Raw genomic sequence first — 19,569 nt, forward strand, 5'->3', positions numbered from 1 at the left:
CTTCACTAACCATTGTCACAAGGTGTGTCCTCAGGTAGGTCCACATCAAGCATGAGATCATCATCTTCGAGATCACACGAATCAAGGTTATTCAAGATATCCTACAAGAAAAAGATGAATGTGGGAAAAGAACTGTGTGCATAAACAATGTTCTCACTTACATGATAGTTACCTTACTGCCTTGCCATAAAGTGGCATATTTTTATTTTACAATATAGTTACACTGCGTTTATGTTCAAGACAACACGTTTCCTCTTTCTCCAGTTGCAGGATCAGTCAACACTACCCAGTGCAACTGCTTTACAGTAAGGCTACTAATTATCGCATCTCTGGAAGCCTGATACAGTAACAATGCCTCCATAAACAGTTAAAATCTAACCGACACATATTTTCTACTTGGTGTCTTGAGGTTTCTCTGAAGGTGTCTCTGTTCATTGGCTTAGTACTTTTCGATACGATTTCTCCAGTTAGAATTTTTTAAACCTTTGCGCAACTCATTTGCTCACTTTAATGAGCTGATATTAACTAGAAAATCCTCATTTGTAAAGAGTTAGCTTCCTGATTTTTTATTAATAAAGTTAAACAGTACAAATGTTGCCACTTTTCCCATATTGATCAAAAGAATGAAAAGTCTTGTATGACATCATAACAATATTCAATACAAAAAAGTGGGTAAAAATAATCAGTCAAAACAAAACTAGCACAACCTTACTTCAAGTATCAGATTTGTCTATCCCAGCCTCAGTAAAGTACAAGTGACAAAGGAACTGCTCTAAATTATAAACTACTCAACTAAAAAGTTTCAGTAAAATTATAATTTTGCAGGAAGTAGCACCAGGGGTGACTCAAAACTCCTTTGCCACTGCCAAAACAGGAAGTTAATTGGCAGCTAGAACTTAAGTGAGTGATGGACCTGCACATGGCAAGCAGTCCTACTTTTCCCCTTCCATAACCCACAATCCGTAACAAGATTACAGAAAGATCAATAATTAACATCCAAATAGGACATTCTGATGCAAATATTAAACTATGAAACCAATACTAACATAGAGATTTATATTTACAGGATGAAAATTCAACAACAGTACCCAGAGTAACAAATACCCTAAACCAGTGGTGGGCAACGTGCAGACTGTTTACATTTGCACGGCTGCCCGCAGCTGCCAGTGGCCGCAGTTCACAGTTCCCGGCCAATGGGAGCTGCAGGGGGCGTGCAAATGTAAACAAACAGACTGGCGGCCTGCCATAGACTTGCCCTGACAGGCCGCAGGCCCACCACTGCCCTAAACCAAACATCCAAACAGTGAACCAGTGGCAGGTAACACGCTGTACCTTGCCTTGAATGAGAAGGTGGGAAAGTTGTAAAAAAAGCTTCAGAAGTGCAGAGCACGGACAAGAGGCACTGCCCTGTGTCTGCCACACTTCTCAAGGGGCCATGTGGCCAGTCAAGGCCTAGACACTAAGGCATCTTATCAAGGGGCAGCAGTCAGTGACATCACTGCCACTATACTATCCCTTCCCTGAGGCAGATTCCAGTCCCTCTGAACCAGCCAATCAATCATGTTGATCTGCTACAGCGAGCAATGCTGGACTTTAAACCCTGAGCTGAATTGCGGACTACTGCTTCAAGTGATATTTTGTGTGCTGACCACTTTCTTTTATTTTAAACCTAAAAGGTGAACAGAAGTTCTATTTTACTGATTGTTATTTGATCTAATTATTTTAAGGACTATGATATATGGGAATGACATGGTAAAAACCTTTACCGTTTGATGGATTTGGCTTTTAGATCTTCTCCTGTGCCAACCCCAACATTTTACATTAGTTTGTTATGCTTTTAATCTATGCTTTTCTCTTTAGAACAGAGTGGCAGGATGTGGCATCTTTAAATCCAAGTGGCAGGGTGTGGCAAATTTAAATCCCTGTGTTCTATTCTGTTGCTCAAGGCACCTACTAACCTTTAGCAGAAAACAAGTTGTGGATTTTTAAAGAGAAGGGAAGCAGATATGAATAAATTTATTGTTGTTAATCCAGGGGTAGTCTGGAATACAAATAAGTGAACACCTACATTCCTTTAATATGTCTGTCGATCAGAAGCTGAAAGTCCCAAATTTTCACTGAGAATTTAAGGTTTCCCAAAGGTTTTTCTGACCAACAAAACCTAAAACAAACAGTTATTGGCACCCATACACAGTTGTCTCCTGTCTTTCCACAAGAGGATCTCTATCTTAAGAAGTGGGACAAACTGATTTTAAAAAGGTTTTCCAAAACTAATTTTCCATTACTGTGTTTCTGCATATGCTTGAAGAATCTTAGTGCCCAAGAGCACCATTTTGAAGTGCGATTCCTGATTCTTCTGAATATCTCCAAGATATTTTTCTTTATTGAATGGTTTTCCTTCCTGGAATCTTGGCATAAAACTTTGCCAACAGCACACATTGTCAATACAGTCCATATGAGCACCTTTAAGTAGTTCTGCAAATTAGGCTTTTTGTTTGTGATGCAGATCCAATTTGGCGCTGAATACATATTTTATGCAGCTCCGTCATCAATGTTTTTTATCCACTGCAACATGAGTGTGAATGCACATGTACATTTTCAGGAAAATATATTAATTACACTTCTAGATTTACTGCTTTTCTATGGTAGACTTTAACAAGCACAAGACTACTTATACTACAGTAAGGGATACTGAATAGCCATATATAAGGTTAAATACCTCCTGAAGGTAATTGGAAACACAAACATCTTTGACATTCTAGATCAATGTCCTACAACACATGTATTAATATGCTGTGTTTCTGAATGACTGGGTGTAAGCTATGAAACCTACATGACGCACATCAGTGTTATATGTGTCTGAATTTTTAATTGGCTGTCAGTAGGGTTTTAACATCTTGAGTAGCCACACCTATTTACAGGTATTAAGAGATGTTTATCGGACTTCCAGCAGGTTGTTTGGAAAACCTTATTGTAATAACTTCATGCCAGAGACTTCAAATCTGTCTAATAATTGTATAATTTTAACAACTATCTATGATTACTTTCATAATTTCCCCCCCCTTAGTCTCCTGACAATCAGTTTCCTGTTCATGAAAGTAAAGGGCTATTATCATTGGCTTGAGACAACTATATAGGCATCCCCAACATAGATCTTGAGTATAGGTCACTACTGATTGCAAAACATGTAGTATATTATTCTCATTAGCATGCATTTTTACTCTCTTCTTAAAAACACCAAGTGTACTGGATAAAAGCAAGAATGAGCCCTTTTTGTAAAAGTAAATTACATGGCAGTCATGGGTTGCAACTTGCCCAGAATTTAGCAACCTTAGCAACTTATCCAATGCATACAAAACCCAGCTAGAGACTCTGCCTGGTAGGACCAGAAGCAGCCAAAGCAGAGACTGCCGAATAGTGCCAAAATATTCCAGAAATCTACTTACAATTCACAAAAGCATCCAAAAACTCATGATCATTATTTTATAACATGACACTAGTGTTCACCAATATATACGGGCTAGCATATATATTATATTTCTGTCTCTCTCTCTCTCTCACACACACACACACACAGCCTAAATTGACCTGTACCTTTACTATAAACCTTTTCACTTATGCTAAGTATCCCATAACTCCTTGCATTAGCTGAAGTAAGCTTTGGCTTAAGAAGACAGTGTATCTGTCAGGACCCTGACATATGATTATTTTACCAGAGCAACAGGCAGGGAGTTTCTCACAGAACACCTGAATGCTAGTATCCAAACCAAAAATAAGGAAAGGAACAGAACAAATTAAGGAATTGGGACAAATGGATGGGTTGGATATTAGTGACATGTAACTTAGAAAATCTTCCTAAAAATACTACCAGCTGAAATGTATAACTTTGGGAGCATACCTTCTGCATAAGGTAAATGTAACAATAGTGCATGAGACAGCCTCCCAGAGACTGGTGTCATATAGAAGCTTTTTCCTGTACTATATTATTGGTGACTTACAGCAATAAACCTGACTGATATTGGCCATTTGGTCTCTTGAACTAAAGTGTGGTCAAGCAACTCACTACACAATTTATCAAAACCAGTAATGCAAGTAAATAATCAATAATTTTAAGGATACCATTTAAGGATTAGCTGTAAACACAATTTATCAACTTTCCCTGAAATCTGCAAGTTTTTAAATTTTATTTTAAGTTTTTATCCTGTAAGCACGAGAAAGCTGGTCTGGAAGTCACTGAAATCTTCTTGCACTACAGCAGTGGTTATCTACGTTTTCCATGCCCAAACTCACTTTAGGGGAAAAAAAATATTCTGAGATTCCCCTCCCCATCTAGCCATAAAGAAAGGAAACATGGTCACAAACACCAAATTGAGAATCCATGCTCTCTATGAATGAGAGTCACATCTCCTAGCCGTCATGCACTCCTGAAGTGCTTTCTACTGTTCCGTGTTACTACTATTGACATAATTTCCTACGTGCTTTCTAGTCTAATATGCCAACCATCATGGTATCTAGTGCTGTACTTCTGCCAAAAAATCTCTAAACAGATGGCACTGAGGTGTGAAAAGTGACAATTTGAATCCCAATTGACTTCATGTTGATTCAACAACATTGGACACCTTTTTCTTTCTTAAAGCATGATATGTTTTTTGGTGACAAAGAAATTGAGCCTGCATTAAATTCAGCAAAGGTCTGGTTATCAGATAAAGCGTGCATGGACTATTCACATCAGTATGATCATCGCATACACAATTCAGCAAACTGAATACTATTTTGCTACACCATCTTAGTTGTAGGATATTACATACTGTGGTGCAATACACTCTACATGAGATAAAACATACCTTGGCAGGACAATATCTGATTTAAAATTCTTGGTGTCTTAATTCTTAAGAAGAAGGTATACCACTATTAGAAATCTTGCTCTTCAGAATTTACTGCTAGACAGTATCTAGCTAGTCATGGTTTTATTTTTGTACATCAACTTACTGGAAGTTGAACTTTGAATTGGATTTTACATAAATGCCACCCCAAACAAAATACTACTATTGCATCATAATGCAATTACTACATCTGCTTTTATTATGAGTTTTCTGAAAATTCCTTCTGAAATGAAACTAAGCTGCTGCTTCCCTGGTTAATGATACCAATGTACAGTATACTGAATAGGCTCTAGTATAAAGTTAACAGTTGCACCTTTACATAAGGCTTGGCCATCAACTTTTCCACTTCTCAATTTCATTAACTTTATGCTACTTCCATTGGAAACTATTAAATAGTGTGGCCAAGATTTTAAAATTTGTTTTTTCAATTTGTTGGGTACAAACCGTAAAGGACATGGAGCTATTCTGTAATAATTTATTAAAAGTGTATAGGACATGGTTATGAGGATATTTACTGCAGGATTATATGGAGTTAATTTAACAGAGCTTTAGGGAAACAAGCAGGAAGGCAAAACAAAGGCTCCAGATAAAACACATCCAGGTAAACACTTGGGGAAAAGGGGAAAGCAGGGGTGTTGCTAAAAGACAAAGCCTTAGCTAATAACTGCTAAGATCTACTTTCTTGGCTCCAGCCAGATACAAAGCTCATTTTACCATAGCTGAACAGATCAAAAGGACTATAAAAACCAGTTTAAAAGACAGTTTCTGTAGAGAAGCAGCATTGGTTTGGGAGCTGTTTGCAGGGGAACAAACTGACACCCGCTTCCGGGTCTGAAGAAACTAACCTTCCTAGGTATCCAGGGGGATGGTAAGCCTTTTGCTCATGTTCTATTTGGTTCTTACCCTTAAGATTAAAACAATATTTTAGTTTAAGGCAGCTGTCTGATCACTTTATTTACCACTGGTCACTACCCAAACACAGCTAGACCTGCTGGGGAAGGCACAGTTGATCAACAATGCACTGTAGCCCAGCACCAGTTTAAGAGGAGTAGAACTGCACGATTCTGCCCCAGGAGAGCACAAGGCATGAGGCCTAACACCAGTGAGGGTGCACTAAGAGAGAATAGAGAAGAGGCCAGAGGTGCAGCTAGCCTGGTAACCATGAAACCACTCATTTTTGAGCATCAGGCCACCTATATAGGTCTAATATGGACTTAGAAACCTAACGTTAAGCTTTCATTTTTGAAAATCTTAGCTTGCATGTATTAGAACTTGCACAAGCTTTAGTGCTAAGAAATAGCAGCAATGCATTTTTTCAGCATAAGTGACCATAGTTGACAAAGAGAGATTGTCTTCAAGTAGTCAGGGACTTATGATGAATGCGGTGATTCAAAATTCAGAGTTTTAATGGAGGAGGCGGTGGCGGCCGCAGCAGTGATGGAATTTTTTTGGTTTGTTTTCAGTGAGGCTTCTAACCTTGGAATGTTGTGAAAATTTATTTGCTTTTGTTCATTATCTGCTAATGCTTTCAACATGGCATATATGTGAAGAAGAAGTTTAATAAACCCATTCTTTCTATTTATTTGAAAAGAGGAAACTTTCCCCCCTCAAATGTAAAAAACCAAAACATTCAAAGAATTTCCTTTAAGTAACAGTATTCATCCCATGCTATATGTAACAGCTTCTAGCAGTATAGCAAGTAGCACTCGATTATTTCTAAAATGGCTTCACTTTTAAAAACCTTATTGATTAACTAGAGAAGAGAGAGGTCAGACCAAATATTTTGACTGTCTTCTTCAGACAAAAAAAGCACATATCTAATTACTTTTCATATACACCTCACCAATTTTATTAAATATCCTGCAGGTTAGTCTTCAGAAAAGAAACCATTTTGAAGGAATTATATTCACACTGTGTGTGAGAATGCTAGATTTTTCATATAGAAAATTGCCTTATGATAGCCTCTATTTATTGAGCACAGTTGAGGATAGCCAAATAACTTTTTGGAAGTCATCACACTAGCTGGGATATTTAGCTTCAGACTTGGCATCATATTTATGGAAATTTCAGCTGTAAATCCTGATTTGCATATCCATACAGGTCTTTAACAATGCAGAGGCTTTGAGTGTCAACTAGTAATGAAAACTATAAAACCAACACATAATCCAATAGAATTTTAAAGGTTGAGGTTGTGAGACAATGCTTTGTAGCAGCTTGTCTTCCTCTCAAACTGAAGAAAACCCTAGGCAGGGCCTTTCTTCTTTTCTAAAGATCCTGTTTTGTTGATTGCCTAATTTCTTTGTGATCTCTTACAACTAAAACCTTTCTGCTCTCATTTCTTGATATATGTGCTAATATTTTTTCAAAATCAAGATTAATTGATCAAAATGTGAAGCAATATCACTTAAAAGAAACAATCCTGTTGCATTTGGGCATCTAAACCATTTGCTAACTTCCCTTCTTCCCTGAAGAAGGCACAGTAGTATGGGGGACCAGAACATTTATCACTTCATCTCCACCAATGACAGTACCATAAGTTTAGGGAGGCAACTAAGAGTGTAGTGTAAACTGAAAAAAAAAATATTCAGTGTTTGAAAATTCCTAACACTAAAAAGAACTAGAATATTTAACAATTCTTTATTGAAATGGCAGTAATCCCTCCACGGTTCAAGGTGAATGAGCTTCCACTTGAATACCCTATATTAGCACCCCTATTCACCATGGCTTGGGAAAACTCATTTGGGCTGAAAAATGCCAGATTTCTTCTGAAGCCAAAGGAAAACGTTTCTATGACATTTGAAGGCAATTCAAATTATGTTTGGATTACCGATCATTAAAAAGTTACTCTGCTGTATTGCTGATATATGTCTAACATTTCTCTCCTGCTTGCTCTAAAAGGTAATCCTTTGATTCTTCCATAAGATGCAGTCTTTTAGAACACTTCACACCTCAATTATACTCTAAGAAAGACTGTAATTAAGAAAAGTTATTGATGATTTTTGCTGTTGAGTTAGTGGGTTGAATATTGCTTCGAACTGTATTAATAATTTTGTACTTTTGACTTCCAGTGGAAGCAGGATTGAATACTATATGCATGAGTGGGCATATATTCCTCTATTGACGGGTTAAAAGAAAAGGAGTACTTGTGGCACCTTAGAGACTAACAAATTTATTTGAGCATAGGCTTTCGTGAGCTACAGCTCACTTCATCGGACGTATGATGGGTTGTAATTTCACAGGAATATAAGGATAAGGGTCCTTTTCTGTAGCTTATGGCTAATGGAAATCTTCCTTTAGTACGCAAATGGAAGATGTCCGGATTTTAGAGCTTTAGGGCATGGGTTCTAGAAGTGCATTGACACGGATGCAACAGAAAGATGACCAATATTTATGTCCAACACTTGGCTCTATGTTGTCTCATCAGTATTTTCCTGCTATGTATACTATAAAAAAATCATGTATCATGTACAGTCATGAGATACCAGTAAATCAGGTCTCTAACAAGAACTACTCATATTGTATTGCTGGGATGTTTGGAAGTGTGTGATATGTACACTTCCCTGTGGACAAAAAAATAGCCAAAGATTTTCAAAAGAGCACGTTTGTTGAAAACTCAGACATACTTTCTAAAGTACATCAGCAACAATTATTCATGCTTATTTATGAAAATTTGACTTGCAATGAGGTGAGCAAACTTTAGGCTGTTTTTCTGTTTTAAAAAACCCCCAGAAAAATGTACCCTTAAATTGTAAAACAGTCTTGCATCCCCTATACTATGACAATGCTGAATGGAGACAAAATAATGTACTGTATACTAGCAAGGGAAGTTTGTGCATCCTGTGGGCTTGCAGTCAGACCACTGCGAAATTTAGAGCAGTCTGACTCAATTCTTTACTGCCTTGTCAGATGCAATTTTAAATCAGTACTTCCTCTGTAAACAGCTCAGCCTGCCAGAACTACACAAAGAGTGTGTGTCCCATGCGCCTGGCCTGGGTGCAGCAGCAAAATGAGACACGTGCATGGAATTAAGCAGCAGGCAGCAACTTTTATTAAACTTTAGCACAGGGGAGGGGCACTACCTGCCCCTCACACACACTCTCCTATTCCAGATATTTAATTGGTTCCAGCATGGCAGTTACAGGGCTCCTTACAATATAACCCATAACCTGGAGTAGGCTCTCCTCAGCCTACCTTCCACCCCGCCCCCCAGGACTCTTTGAGTCTTAACACCCTCCCTCTGCTAGGGGCACACAGGGTGCAGAAGGGTGGGGACCTTGGCCTGCAAGGGCCATACGGTTGGACCTTGGCCTGGAAATGCCACAAGGTCTCACGCTACCCATGAGCCCAAGGTCCAGGTTTTTAACCTCTGACAATCATTCAATTTTATCTTTTTACCCAAACTGGAAACTGATTGCAAGTTGTGACGAAACAACAACTCATGGCAAGTACCTCAGTTCGGAACTAAGCACATCCCTACTTAATTCATTGTGGCTTGGCCCATGGGTGAAAAAATTCCTTCCTGATGCCCAAAACAGGAGATCAGCTAGACCTGCAGCATTTGTCAGGCCAGATTTCCATTCCTAGTTCAGGGTGAGTAGGATGCAGCTGCTGGAATGGAGCCAAGAGACACTACACACAGCCCCTGCTCCAGGTTAAATCCTGGAAGCTGGGGAATGCTGTCCAATCAGCACCCATTCCTCCCATCTGGCCAACGGGTGCCAGAGACTCCCAGTGGGGAGGAGCTATCTGGCGTCCCTCAGCATTTGTCTCCCTCCCTCGCTGCTGTGACTGTCCCCTTTCACTGTTGGCCCCATCAAGTTCCCCCTCCCGTTTAGGGAGATAGGTGGCATTTCACACAGAGAGCATCAAATGAAGTTTAAATACTATTTCTTTGACTATTGAGATATATGTAAGCACTTTTTCCTTTTGCAACAGACAACTACAAAAACATGGATGCACTACAGCATATCACCAGATTCTAAAGTAGCACATAGTGGGTATGTTATCAATAAAAAGATCAAAAATAGGCTACTTTCACATTTCAATTTGTATTTAAGCATTTCCATTTGATTTGTCGCACGCTCCCAATATTGGCACAAAGTTATTTTAGCAAACAATCAGGAGGGTCAATCTAACCTTAAAAATTGCTAAAGAAAGAATGTCTGAATTACAGTATCAACTGTAATGAAAAGATGTTCATGCTATTGAAATATTCCTAGCTGAAATTCAGTTAAAACAGGAGCTAATATCTTAGCATGAACTTAATTTTCTATACTTGTCTGCTGTTGCTCAAAATGGTTTAGAGTAGATGACAGTGGAACATCTACAATACTCTCATACACTGCTTATGGAGTGGAAAGAAACTTACATTCAGCAATACAGATGTGCAGAGCTTAGTCTCTGAAGCCTTTCATTAATCCTTAGCATTCTCTCTCATATTTAAGGAAAGAAAGATTGTATAAAAAAGGACAAGATTACAAAACTGCACCTAATATTGCAGTATTAAACTTGAGTTTGAAAGTAGAACATTACTATTTTAACACTCATTACTTTGTCTAGATTAGCCTCACACGTTGACTAGCTGCGTATCACAAAAACAAAATACAAAACAAAACAAACCATGGTTTTGAGACAGATGCATAATGTTATTGCAATACTGGATATTTGGTTCTGTGACTGAGATACCCAAAGCCTTGTGGATAGCTGGGAAAGCAGTAGACGGGGTATATCTTAACTTTAGTAAAGCTTTTGATACTGTCTTGCATGACCTTCTCGTAAACAAACTAGGGAAATGCAACCTAGTTGGAGCTACTATAAGGTGAGTGCATAACTGGTTGGAAAATCATTCCCAGAGTAGTTATTTGTGGTTCACAGTCATGCTGGAAGGGTATAATGAGTGGGGTCCCGCAGGGATCAGTTCTGGGTCTGGTTTTGTTCAATACCTCCATCAACGATTTAGATAATGGCATAGAGAGTATACTTGTAAAGTTTGCGGACAATACCAAGCTGGGAGGGGTTGCAAGTGCTTTGGAGGATAGGATTATAATTCAAAATGATCTGGACAAACTGGAGAAATGATCTGAAGTAAACAGGATGAAATTCCATATGGACAAATGCAAAGTACTCCATTTAGGAAGGAACAATCAGTTGCACGCATACAAAATGGGAAATGACTGCCTAGGAAGGAGTACTGACTGCAGAAAAAGATCTGGGGGTCATAGTGGACCACAAGTTAAATAAATCAACAATTAACACTATTGCAAAAAAAGTGATCATCATTTTGGGATGTATCATCAGGACTGTTGTAAGCAAGACACGAGAAGTAATTCTTCCGCTCTACTCAGTGTTGATTAGGCCTCAACTGGAGTATTGTGTGCAGTTCTGAGCACCACATTTCAGGAAAGATGTGGACAAACTGGAGAAAGTCGAGAGAAGAGCAACAAAAATGATTAAAGGTTTAGAAAACATGACCTGGAAGGAGGATTGAAATAATTGTGTTTGTTTAGTCTGGAAAAGAAAAAAGACAGAGGGGACATGATAACAGTTTTCAAGTACATAAAAGGTTGTTACAAGGAGGAGGGAGAAGAACTTCTGAGGATAGGACAAGAAGCAATGGGCTTAAATTGAAGCAACGGCGGTTTAGATTGTGTCAGGGTGGATAAGCACTGGAATAAATTGCCTAGGGAGGTTGTGGAATCTCCAACATTGTCTAACCTGCTCTTAAAAATCTCCAAACACCTGTCAGGGATGGTCTAGATAATACTTAGTCCTGCCATGAGTCTAGAGGTCCCTTCCAGTTCTATGAAACACCTATGAATATTACTTTGACCACTATAGTTTACCATTTAATATATCCTATTAATATTATACCCTGTTGTGTTATGTCAATACGCTTGTCCTAGAATGCAGATTGATTTGTTGAGGAATTCCGCTGCGTTAAAATGCAAGAAAGCTTCAAAAGTAGATTCAGATTACTATCTCTACCCTCAGTCCTTCCTTGCAATTGTTGCAGTTTTGAATCATATCTTTTTTTTAAAAATCTCCCTTTCGCTGTGAAACATCCATATAAATAAAGAGAGAAAATGAACATAAACGGGAAAGTGTGAAACTTTCTATATATAAAGTGCTGCTAAACGAACAAAATAAAATGAAAATTATAAAGATCTTTTCCCCTAACATTATGCTGAAGTTTAAAGTATTATCTGAAACACCAGTAAGTAAAATATTTTCAGATACAAGAGTGATTGTGAAATTGGCGTTAATACAGTTTAGAACCTCTAAGCCACTGCATCTAGGCAATTTAACTGGGATATAGAGAGCCTTCATTTTCTGAATACTCTTCACTGCCAAACATGATGCGGTAATAAAGATAAACAAGCAAGATTATTTATATTTCAAATTTCCAAGTTACTTGCTTAAAGATTTAGCACAGCAGTAATTACAGATATACTTTGCTGAATTACACTAAGTTATTCTTAGTATTATTTTTATCTCATAATGCAAACAAATTAAGATGTCAGGATATAAGAATGTGTTATTTTTGGCTTTGCATTCAGCTGTTCTTACAACAACATAACATATATTCTTTGTGATGACAATTTATTATTATAGGTGATGCTGGTAATGACACAGAGAAGCCACCTAACATTTTCCATAATAAGACTCAGGTTTTAAGTTGCTTATATCTTTAGCATAGTTTACCCGTTCAGACTAAAAAAAATTATGCTAGATGTCTGTCTCAAGATTAATTTTGGGGGGAATTTTTCAGCAAAAATGGTTCAGCCATTTGCAAGAAAGCTGTGAAAAAATAAGTTGTCTGTCTTAGAAAGTTCCTACAAGATTTATGTCGAGAACCTATATCAGTTCCTCCACCTCATGACTGAGAAATCTGGAAATAAAATTAGAATCGATCCTGGAAATGCTTACTTGGCAATCAAAGGCTACTTTTTCAACAGTCTCAGTCAAAGTCCCTATTAAACTCTAAAGCAACTATCATTTTATTTGGACTTTACAAGCCTTAATAGCTTGGCTGTCCCTCTAGCCTCATTCTCATATAGAGACCACTGAAGTATAGTTTAGAGATTGCAGTTAATGCACAGTAAGAACAGATGGGTATTTTCGTTGCTGTGGCTATTCCTAGAAATAGAGTTGAGAGTCAAAGAGTAGTTAAAGACAGACAAGCTTTTATAACACCTTTGCATAAACTACTCATTTGCAACAAACTCAAAAGTTTGTTCAATAGGTATAAAAACATTCTGAATCCACTTTGAGAAGATTCCAAAAATAAAAGTAAATTGAGTGTAGGACTGCTCACAGCCATTAGTTTTACAGCTTGCTCAGAGTAAAACAATTCTAACCCAGAAATCTCTAGTCCAGGGGGGTCTCAACAAATTTTTTGGTGGCCTCACAGTGAGGCCACCAGCTCTTGCTGGTGGCTGCGCTGACAATTTTTCCTAAAGTACTTAATTAACTTTAGGAAAACAAAAATATGCATATATACACATGTCGAAATCATTGTAATCTATTTATGTAAGGTTATTTTCAGGCTCGGCAATAAAAATAATGTACAGTGGTCTGTACAGTGGACCTAAACAGAATAGAAACACAAATAAGGTGCTTTGCATGTTCTTGTCTTTTTGTTGTTTCTTTTGCTTTTTTGGTTGCTTTTTTTTAAAAAAAAAAAAAACCTTGCTAGATAGTAAGTCTGCTGCAATGAAAAGTGATATTTGTATGTTTGTTAATATCACTTTTCATAGCAGACTTACTCAGCCCCAGCAAGCTCTGGGAGAAATTAAGCCCTGGATGGGGAGATGGGTAGGGAGGCCACAAGGCCCAGGGACGATGGCGTGCATGGTGAGCCTGGAACCAGAGCCTGGAACCGTATGTACGTAGCCCGAAGCCCGCCGCTCCCTCCCCCCACCCCCGGGAAAGTGAGGAATTCGCCAGCTGCCTGCACCTCCAGCTTGTGTCTCTCCAGAGGGGGGCCAGGCCCAATCCCCACTGGTGGCCCTGGAAGAGGGGCCATTGCTTCCCCGCTCCCAAATCACAACCCAGGAGGCTGTAGCCACAAGAAAAGCCCCTGGTGGCCACATGCAGCCACAGTGGCCGCATTTGAGAAACACTGCTCCAACAGCACCCATTTTGTCTAAGGGAAAGTGAGCTAAAATTGTATCCAAGTCCTATTCGATATTGAACCTTTAACTTCAAACAAAATGGTGAAATTATTCTGATATAGCTCTTTAGATCATCACCGTGGCAGAATGAACACATATTATTTAGCAGTTTAAGAGAAAAACAAGTTTAAAAAAAAACAGTAATGAAAAATATTTTTCTCCTAACATTATTATGCATGTCTTCTAAGTACAGCCTCTGAAAGCGCTGACAATCCAGAAAGGCAATCGTCCAGAAATTGTTGAAAGTCCACTTTCAAAGAATTTTAGTTTTTAACAGTTCACAAAAATGACAAATGATTGGCCAGTCATTACCTGTATTCCTTTTTTTGATTATTGAAGAAGTCAGTATTTAAATAAAAGCTTTGCCTCTGGTTTAACATAGCAATGAAGTCACAATCCTCTGTTTATCAGTCTGTTGCTATGGAAATATATACATCAGATTCAGCACAATGACTTCATATCACATCATCAAATAGGAAGAAAAGAGTAATTGCAAAGCAAGCCATTGATTTAGGGGATTAGTAATAGGAGAGGAAACAATCTCCAGTTCCATGGCTCAGCCAGCCAAGGAGAGTAATTGTCTGTTTGATGATCTATGTGAGTTGGTAGTTTCAATCCAGTTCCTCGTGGAGTCCTCCACATCACAGACTACCACAACTACAGAGACAGTCTTGTTGGCAGTTTCAGAAAAGAGATCAATCATGGAGTGGACATGACACTTGGACCTCCCCCTCACTCCTAGAGGAGGATCCTCCAAATGAGGGCAGATCAGTGAGTGAGAAGACAGTGGTGCATTTGCAGTACCATTGTCTGTGCTGTCTGTGATTCCAGGACCTTATTCTCCAGAGCTGTCTTTCCAACATTTTTCCAGGACAAATAGGCCAGCACTTTTTGTGAGCAACACATACTTAAGTTAATCATGAATATTTTGATAATTGGCTAACACAACAAGGAAAGCTATGACAAAGTGAAAGGTAAGACAAATGTAATCAAATATGTTTGGAAGTTATTCAGTAGGCAAGTGCTCCTTCCTTCTTGTTACTTTCAAAGTTAAGTAGAATTCCATAACAAAATATCTAGGGGCAGTTTAGCAAACCAGTGGAAATGCAATGCACTGCTGCTACTCAGGGGATTGGAGTTCTAGACTACTGAAGTCTGAAATACCCAGGCCAGATGGATAGAGCCCTGAACACACCACACTCAGCTCCTAGTATTTCATGGGTGAAGGTGGCAGCAGAAAAGACAGGACAGAGAGTGGGAAGGTTGTAAGAAAACTGAAAAGGAGTGGCATTGATTAATTCTCTAGAGAACAAGATAAAAAATGGAACGGGTTTCAATATTAAGTGTCAATATATTAAAAATTTGTAAACAGCAACTTGGGGAAAAATACATCCACTACCTCTATGGTACATGTACAGAGTCCCCTCTAAAGCAGGAATTTAGCCCACATAGGTTTTTCTGTCTACAGAGAAGGATCAAAGGTAGAACAGTGAAAGGCTTATGTGCATATGACCAAGGCCCCAATCCTGCAGACATGGAGACCTGGGCACATGTAGAGTTCTACTGACTTCAAAGAGACCTAGTACAGGTGCAGGACTGGGGTCCCAAGACAATATTTGAGTAAACTCTAATCTATAGTGTGTGAATCATCATAAATAAACTCATCACAAAAAACAAACAGATACATAGCTATTGCTGCCATTAACAAGACTGTAAAAAGGAATTTTAACTCTATGCTTAAGGCTAAAAATCAAGAGCTTCAAGAACACTTATGATTTCAGATCTCAAACGTGTTTGGAAAGTTCCATTTGTAAAACTGCTGGTGGAAAAAGAGAAACCAGGATTTTTCTACAGTTAAGTGAACAAGTAAATTCTCCCCTTCCATGTTAGGTCAAAATAGCAGACTTCACATGCATGCTTTGTCATATTCACAGCAGCCTTTCACCAAATAAGTGTTGCACTTCATGGACCTAGACAACTTGGGCTGAAATTTTTCCTCAGTCTACTCTTCTGCCAAGGGAGACTGTTTCTTGGCCTAAGACTTGTCTATTACTGATGGGCAAGAGAATGCCTCACTGCCCACTTTAGCAATGGCAGAGAAATTTTCTTTAGGTTGGAAACGGTACGTGTTATTTCTTCAGTAGCTCATAGGATTTCATGATGGATTAAGTTTATTTTTCTTGCATTCAATTTTTTCTTTGGTGATGCCTTTTTTGGACAATAACTCTTCCACAGTTTGGGTGATTTGTTGTTTTGTAAGGCTGTTTGCTCTAAAGTGAAATATGCAGGAATTATTAGCCTGCTTGACAGGAGCACTAAAAGTTTTTCTAAGAGAGCTCATTTCTCATTTGCTTTTGGCTGAAGGAGCATTTTAAAGCTTTACTCTGATTTCATTGTCACTAAATACAAAACTATATTTGAATATTTTCTCCACTGAAGCAACTGGCAGGGCAGTGTTAGTATCAATAATACTCAGCCAATATGGCAGTGATGCAATCAAAACATACAAGAATACATAAAGTAATACTCTTTCTTGCATTTTCATATTTATCATCATATTGCTTTGTTATCTTTTATATGATAGCTGCAGAAGCAACCAGCATGTTTTATATTTGCAATTCTGTGATTAGCAGAAGCATTTTTGTGATTCTGAACATATGACAAGAACACCAGAATTTTGGATCAGCATAGTTTGGTGTGGAGTTTTTTTTATAAGTCCAAAATATACCTAACCAATACATTTTGTGGCATGCTTTCAAAGTTATTCACTTTCTTTGGTAGTCTCCACTGCTTTATTTCATATTCTGCGGGATGAAGGCAGAGATCAATTCTAGGGGATTAGTATACATTTTTTTTTTTGGTGTGGGAGAGGAGGCAGAAAAAAAATACTTATGTTTGTACAGATCTGTACATTTTAGTACATAACCACAGTTTGAGAAAGGAAAATATTTATTATGATAGATATATTTAATATAACAAAATTATGTAGACTCCATTTCTAGTCTAAAATCCATACTCAGAGAATTTATATCTTTGCAACGTAATTCTAACATGTTTTGAAGGTGGACTATATCATTATGAAATATTAACTAATTTCACATAAAGTTGTATATATAAAACTGGAGAGGAGACTAGGGCTAACATGTCCCTTCAGCTGTGCTAGGCACTGAAAACAAGGAGTTTCAATGCAATACATAGTTTGAGAAGGCCCATGTCAGGACCTCGAGGGGAAGAGGTGGATGAAGTGGTAGGTGAGGAAAATATTAGAGGCAACATGTTATATAGATGTGAGGGATGCAATGTGAGAATCTGAGGCCAGAGAGAAAATGATTGGTTCTCTAAGGGAAAGATGATCAGAAAAATGAATCGGTGTTATAGCACTTGAGATAGAAAGGAAGAGTCAAATTTTGAAGATACAGAAGAAACACTTGTAGGATTTGACAACAGACTGGACGTAGACAGCAGGAAAGGGAGGAGAATCTAATACAACCCCAGGAAGGTAAACCTGAAGAATGGTAGAATTCTTGACATGGATACCAACAAGACTGGAGGAAGAAAATCACTTTTTTTCACCATTTCGTAATAGAGTCTGAATGAATAACTGGGCATTCAGAAAAAAAAGAAAGTGACAGATATTCCCTCCTGCAAGACTGAAAAGAGAAAGAGAAGTCATTGTAGAAACAGTACTGTAAATAAAGCAACAAGTACTGTTGAAGTCACCCAGCATCAGGGAAGATAGTATCAAGGAAAAAGAGGAAGGAACAAAAGATGGAGCCCTAAGGGACACCAATAAAGTGCTGAAGATAGGAACAGAGTTAATACAGTATACCACAAGTCACACTGGATATAATTAAACCACACATCACTAGTATTTCCTATGAGGAGACAGTTGCCATGGCAACAAATGCAAGTAAGCTTTCATGTTCAATACCAGACAGACATTTTATTTTTAATGATCAGAAGCAACAGTCTCTTAAAATCTCTATTATTCTGGAAAACATTTTAAAAAGCCATCGTGTTCTTCCTGGGTGTATGGTATGCAGGCAGAAAATAATGATTTTATTAGGTTAAGCTACAGTATTACTTTTGTAACACAGGTAGTCAGCTATGCTTAGTAGTTTTTATAGAATAGTTTACTGTTAGTTATGTATTTTGACATATGGTAACAACAACAACAAAAAAAATTAGAAACAGCATTAGGGAAAAATACCAGAAAAATCAGCAGCAATCCTGTTGAGTCAAGCCTTCACCAATTTTTAGGTTACAGCTGCCTTTGCTAATGTGCAATTCAAGTTCACTCTTACAGCAATAGAAAGTGTTCTTTTACTGCCATCTAGCCTCCATTAATGAATTTACAAAATAGCTGCATAAAAAACTGACCATCACCATAGGGAATTCAAGTAAAATTTTAAACACTTCTTTGTGAAGTACACAAGTCTCACTGTTAACCTGTTGACATTTTTAGTAGTTTAATGTAGAACTTAATTAGAATGACAGCCCCTAGCAGAATGGCATCCCGGTACACAATTAGGGCTCCCAGACACCATGATAATACAAATGTTACGCCTAAATAAATCTGTGGAAAATAAAAATTCTGATCAATGTTATAAGACTTTTTTTCCCAAAGGAAAAGTAAGTTTTTTACTCCAGAGGAAAACCAGCAGTATATTTGCATTTTAGCTACAAATAATGCAATATTTTAAATTAACAAGTAATAAATAAGCAATTTTCTTTGATACTGTTAACCAGAGAGAGCACCCACAATATGGATGATCAACTCTCTTCTACTGTCTACCAGATTGGCAGCTGGATGAGAATTGGCTACCTAATGTTCAACCTGGAGGAAAACTGCAGCAGACTGAGGTAAAAACCTGGATAAACTGGCAGAACTTTTATCATCTGCCTAAGTTAAGCAGTTTGCCCACATTGTGTTACACAAATTAACCACTCTAGGTAGCAGCAGAAGCTATGGCTTTCTCCTAAAATACAGTTGGCAGGAGGCTGTAATCTTTTCTTCTGGAAATGGACCTTGCCAGATTTTGAAAGACACTTAATAGATGAAGTACTGAAAATAAACTCTGGTAATTACAGCGCTCACCTACACTATAACCATCACTAAATCAGTGAACAAATAGTTAGAAGTTGAGGATAGAACTGAACCGTGTCCACAAAATCAAGCAAAAAACCCTGGGGAGATTACTGGTCATTACAAAGGCACTGGTTAGGCCCTGTTCACACTACAAATGTTTACCATATTGAAACACATCCCTGTGACTCAGTTAATCTAAAATAATGTTAACAAGTCTATTTGCATTCAGCTTCCTCAATGCAATATTGTGCCCATTTCTTACACAAACTGTCTTGCAGTTTTAATCTGCTCAATACACTTTTTCCAAATAAAACCAAGCAAATCAATCTCTTGCATTGCAAATTTTAAATAATATGATTTAGTCCAACCTTACGCTGCAAAAGTTTCTACCACTTTAGAAAATTTCCTATCACTATATACTTTA

The 19,569-nt window shown here is 37.9% G+C and overlaps 1 protein-coding gene across 7 annotated transcripts in view; it reads right to left on the reverse strand.

Moving 5' to 3' along the window:
• CCSER2 (coiled-coil serine rich protein 2) overlaps positions 1-19,569 on the reverse strand; it is a 132,647-nt gene that overhangs the window by 75,778 nt on the left and 37,300 nt on the right. For all 7 annotated transcript variants that reach the window (XM_037904474.2, XM_037904472.2, XM_043551365.1 and 4 more), the window contains exon 4: positions 11-101. In XM_037904474.2, the coding sequence (XP_037760402.1) occupies positions 11-101 (91 nt within the window). The remainder of the gene's footprint in view (positions 1-10; positions 102-19,569) is intronic.

The sequence above is a fragment of the Chelonia mydas genome, chromosome 7, assembly GCF_015237465.2.
Source record: "Chelonia mydas isolate rCheMyd1 chromosome 7, rCheMyd1.pri.v2, whole genome shotgun sequence".
NCBI classification, from domain to species: Eukaryota; Metazoa; Chordata; order Testudines; family Cheloniidae; genus Chelonia; species Chelonia mydas.